At 61.1% G+C, this 4,989-nt stretch overlaps 1 protein-coding gene across 1 annotated transcript; it reads right to left on the minus strand.

Annotated features, from left to right (window-relative positions):
- Window positions 1-1,469: 1,469 nt before the first annotated feature.
- On the minus strand, window positions 1,470-4,019 carry LOC133749604 (indolethylamine N-methyltransferase-like). The gene is made up of 3 exons (XM_062178853.1): window positions 3,857-4,019; window positions 2,449-2,656; window positions 1,470-2,111 (listed from the first exon to the last, which is right to left on the minus strand). The coding sequence occupies exons 1-3, from the start codon at window positions 4,011-4,013 to the stop codon at window positions 1,682-1,684; spliced, it is 795 nt and encodes a 264-aa protein (XP_062034837.1). The 5' UTR covers window positions 4,014-4,019; the 3' UTR covers window positions 1,470-1,681.
- Between the last annotated feature and the right edge of the window lie 970 nt (window positions 4,020-4,989).

Genomic DNA, 4,989 nt, shown 5'->3' on the forward strand with positions numbered 1-4,989 from the left:
TAAGCTCCCTGCGGCTACACCCTGGGCACTAAGAAGGTTCTGAAGCCATGGAATCCACGGCTTTTTCCATTTTGTACAGTTCACGAGGCCCTTGGTTAACAAGCATGTGCCAGAGTGGGAACAACCCAGGTGAGGAGTTTGGGGACAGCCCCAGGCCTTGCTCTGGGGGTTCTGCCCTGCGGAGCCCAGCGGGAGGAGCTGGGGAGGGTGTGTGTACCCAGGAACCGGCATTTCAGGGGGGAAATTCAGATTCCAAGATGCACTTCCTAGCCCCTTGCGACTCCAGGTGTGGCTGGTCCTCAGACCAGCGGCATCAGCGCCACCTGGGAGCCTGCAGGGCACACAGAGTCTCAGCCCAACTGACAGGCTCTGAATTCACAGATGAGCAGGATCCCCCAAGTGATCTACGGGCGCACCGCTTTGGAAACAGAGGCAGCTGGGTCCTGGCTTCATAGAGCTTTCCAGGCTCCTCAGGGTGGGCTGGCTCTTGGCTTCTGCACCTGGTGAGGCCTGGCAGGACCTCAGTGGTGGCTTGAGCAGGGTTTTCCGGAGCCTCTGCTGGTGGCTTCCTGCCCTGCACCGCCCTCTGGTGGTCTGAAGGAGCCACTGCTGCCTCTTATTGCCCCATCTCTGCGGGAGGACACAGGATCCAGGGATCAAGCTGTCCTTGATGCTGGAAAGAGGAGGACTTGCCTCTCACTGCCCTTTGACAGGAGGCTCAGGGACACCCAGGCACACAACACAAGCAGCTAGGGAAGCCCCAGGCTTTGGCAGCAGGCTGGCAAGTGGATACTGCACTCTTCCCTGGCTCCACCCCTCTCCTGTCGCTGCTGTCTCCCATACTCCTTGCTGGAAGCTGCCTGGAGGTGGAGTCTGGGCTGTAGTGGGGGAAGGGTCCCATGGAGGAAGCCCTAGCGTGGGCTCCATCACTGACTCCACTGACTGAGCCGTCTGTGAGGACCCAGTCCCCTCCTGGGAGGGAGAACAGCAATGTGACCCAGAAGTCAGTACCTGCTCAACTTTGCAAACCCCAGGTCCAGGCAGAAGGACCAGGCTGCCCAGGTCCAGCCCCACTCTGTAGCCAATGGGACGTTTCCTGTCTGGTGTCTCTTCCCTGGCCCTTGGTTTGCAGGCCCTACTTCCATGAGCCAGCATCCCAGGAGTCAGCCTGGGCATTCTCAACGGGCTGCACACTGCCCATGGCGGGCCGGCTGACATCCTGGGGATGAACGCCTCCTTCAGCGGCCCTCAGCCGTGACCGTGGGAGCTGGTGGACAAATACCCCATCCCCTTCAGATGGGGTCACTCAGGGGCAAGAGCCCCCAGGGCGAGGAGCTGCAGGTGCCCACAGTGGTGGTGGTGCAGGGAGCACACTCTCTAGCTGCCTCCCTCTCCTAGCTCTTTGCACACAAACCCTCGTCTCCAGGTCTGCTCTGGCGAGAAGTCAGTCCAAGACAGTGGCCAGTGAATCCACTTTATTTTTATGACCTTTGGTGCAGGGTCACAAAGGAGGGGCATGAGGGACAGGTCCCTAGGCTGGGGGCCAGGGGACCCTGGCTTTGCACCTGTGACCTTGGGAGCAGGTCAGAGGAGAGAAGGGGCGGAGCTCTGGCCTTTAGGGGGTGAGGGAGCAGGACTGTGCCCCTGGGGACCGTGACTTCCCCGCTTGGCCAGGCTGACCTCAGGGGGCGGGGCCCTTGCGGGCGACCACGAAGCACACGCCCTCGTTGATGGAGCAGGCCTCAGAGTAGCTGAGACGGCGGTGGTCGCACCGGAGCACCTGGCAGCCCGCTTCCTGCACAGCCTGCTCCACCGTCTCCTTCTCCAGGTAGAGCCCGAAGAACTTCTTGGCACCCACCATGTAGTGCTGGGAGCGCAGGGCAGCCATGGTGACCAGGTGCCCGCCGGGCTTCAGCAGGCCGACCAGGGCCCGCACGGCCGCGCGGTAGGCGGCCACGTCCGGACAGGCGCTCTCCAGGGCCAGCAGGGTGAGCACGCAGTCTGCCGGCGGCACCTGCGCCGGCTCCAGCGGATGAGGCTTGGTCACGTCGCACTGCAGCAGGCGCGTCACTGCCTTCCGGAGCCGGGCCTCCTTCTCCTGCCACCTGCTCCTAGGTGGGGTGCAGGGGACCCTCACAACGGGTCCGGGACGGCCGTGACTGTAGCGTCCACCGGGACAAGGCCCTTAATTGAACCTTTGAGGGAGACAGCACTGTCCCCATCATACAGATGGGAAAGGCGTGGCCTGGATACACTCACGCCCTCTTAGCCGTGGGGGACCGTGCACTGGATACTTCCTTACTCCCCCCCCCCACCCCATCCCGCGTCCCCCTAGTTAACAATTTCATTACGTCCTGACTTTTTCTAAGTGGTCATCCCATCTGTACTTGCTCCCCGGGCAGCAGGGGCGTGCGGGGAGCCTGTCTGAGAAGGGGCGGCGGGCAGTACCTGTCTCCCTCCAGCTCGCACACGTACTGCACCGCGGGGGACCAGTCATAGGCCCCGGGCTCTCCACTCAGCCACCGCTGCAGCTCCTGCAGGTTCTGCTCCAAGTAGTCGGTGGCGATGATCTCCCGGAAGGCCTCGCAGGCCGACAGCAGCTGGTAGACGGTGGGGCCCGAGCCGATGTCAATCAGGACGTCGCCCCCAACTCCTCCTGCGGGAACAGCAGCAGCCCGGTCGGGGGTGGGGGGGGCGCCCCGACCACGCCCGCCGTGACAGGTGGGGCAGCACCGCCCGCTCCCCGCCTCCCTCCCAGGACTGGCTATCTGCGGAGGGTGGTGCAGAGCCTGCCCTTAGTGGCCTCTGGATGCGTGGGGGCCAGGTGGGGTGCAGTCTGGCACTCACACCAGGCTCCCCCCGTGCTGCCCCTGGCCAGCCAGCAGGGGCCTGCTGGGAGGAGCCCTGCGGATTGAAGCCGGCTCTGTGTCTGGGTCTAAAACAGCAGGGGAAGTGACAGCCGCAGAGCTGTGGATAGGCTGGGAACGAGCGTGGGGGCTCACAGGGAAAGGAGCATTTAGAAAAGTGCCCTCTGATGACTGCCTCCCCTCCACGCCCACCAACACCTGCCTGGCCACCTGCCCAGCCCCCTGCCCAGCCCAGGCCACCAGCCCACTCCCGGAAGTCTCAGATTTCTTTGGAAGCACTAAGCTCCCTCTCCTTTGCCTTCTTGTGCTGTTGTTTGACACACCTTTCTGGGCCCTGACTCTAGGATCAGGTAAGGACTTTGAGTGTCTGAGCAACCCTCTAGAGTTGTGCGGTGCACACCCTGTCCAACTGTGGTTGGCAGCCCCAAATCCCTGAGCTTTAGCTCTGTTGTTGCTACTGACTGTGTGTCCTGGATGGCTCACCCCTTTCCCTTCCCCCTCCCCCTGAGCCTCAGCCACCCCTGGTATGCACCAAGGATCTCAGGGGATAACGATTTGCAAACTGAGCTCTGGTTTGGCTTTGGGACCAATTTGGGGCCAATTTGGGACCCAACTTGGGGCCAATTTCAATTTTGGTAAAACATGATGAGTGTGTGCGTGCGCGCGCGTGTGTGTGTGTGTATGGACTTCCATCAAGTTTTCTGAGAGATTTAAGATCCCAAAGGCCACAGAGTCTGGCGTTAGGCCTCTCCACATGGGAGGTGACAGCAGGCCTTGTGCTCCTGTCTCTCTCCTCCCCCCACCAGGGCCCTGTGAGCCCATTTTACAGGGGAAGCTACTGAGGCCAGTCCAGTGGCTTCCCAGGTCAGTGGCTCCACCCCAGCTGCTGCGCATTGGAAGGCTGGGTCATTTGCTGCATTCTTGGGGGGCAGAGCCCCAAAGGAGGGGACCCCTTGCCTGCACCCTGAGCCTTTCCCTCCCCCACTCACCTGCGGAGAAAGTTTGGAAGAGATTTTCCAGGTTAAATTTCAGGATCTCGTTCTCGGCCACAGGCCCGGAGTCAAAGGCGTAGTAGGTGCGCAGGTAGTCCCCAGGGCGGAACTCCTTCTGGTAGTCCTCGCCGCCTGCGTACAGCCTGTCCGCCATCTCCGCTGGGACTGCCGCGCCCTCCAGCCCGCAGCCTGCACCTCCCCTGCCTTCCCCAGGCCTCTCCCGGGCCCTCCCACCCAGGAAGGAGCTCAGATTTCACCCTCGTGAGCCCGGGGCTGCGAGCTCCACGTGCTGGCTAGGGCTTGTCCCAGGAGGTTGGGAAGGCGGGAATGCAGCAGGGTTACAGTGCGTGCCCTGGGGGCCCTGGGGTGCTCAGCTCCCAGAGGTGGGGTTTTGAGCGAAGGTGCACAGAGGGGCAGAGACCCACAAGGATTGGGGGCAGGAGTGCAAAGACGCAGATGGAGACAGAAGCGGAGACGGAGAGAGAGTGTGGGTCTGCCTCGCCCTTGGGGTTCTGCGGGGGAGGCAAGGCGGAGTGGAAAGTCCCCTCAGGTACAGCCGTTCCAGGCCTCCGCTGGGTGAACTGGCTCCCCTGCCTTTAGTCCTGTTTACCCACTGGCTTAGCAGATCTTTTGTTCTTGAATAGTTGAGAAGTAAACTGAGCCAGGGCCCCCCAGAACCCCTGTGTGTGGACAACAGGTTTACAAAGTGTTGTCATGTTACAAAGTGTTGTCCGATGTGAGAGACCATGCGCTAAAATTGCAGGGAACACCTCTCTCTCTCTCTCTCTCCCCCTCCCTCCCTCCCTCTCGCTCACACACACACACACACACACACACGGACGAGTACGAGTGAAATGGGCGCACCTGAACAAGATCAGTAGGTCGTACCACTGTCATATCCTGCTTGTGATCTTGTACTATTATTATTGTTGTTGTTGTTTTAAAAATCATCTATTTGCCAGAGAGACAGACTGGCAGCTCCCCTCTGTGGTTTCACTCCCCAACTGCCCACAGTGGCAGAGGCTGGACCAGCTCACAGCTAGAAGCCAGGAACTCAGGGACCTAAGTACTTGAGCCATCATCTCTTTCCTCTTGGGCACCTGCATTCGCAGGGAGCGGGAATCAAGAGT

Source organism: Lepus europaeus, chromosome 20, assembly GCF_033115175.1.
Source record: "Lepus europaeus isolate LE1 chromosome 20, mLepTim1.pri, whole genome shotgun sequence".
NCBI lineage: Eukaryota > Metazoa > Chordata > Mammalia > Lagomorpha > Leporidae > Lepus > Lepus europaeus.

What these genes read in the sequence shown, in the direction of transcription:
- LOC133749604 (XM_062178853.1), bottom strand. Translation starts at nt 4,013, where the DNA reads ATGGCGGACAGGCTGTACGCAGGCGGCGAGGACTACCAGAAGGAGTTC. An exon ending in CTTCCAAACTTTCTCCGCAG is followed by an intron (nt 2,657 to 3,856) that starts GTGAGTGGGGGA and finishes CTGTTCCCGCAG; the next exon opens with GAGGAGTTGGGGGCGACGTC. An exon ending in TGCGAGCTGGAGGGAGACAG is followed by an intron (nt 2,112 to 2,448) that starts GTACTGCCCGCC and finishes CACCCCACCTAG; the next exon opens with GAGCAGGTGGCAGGAGAAGG.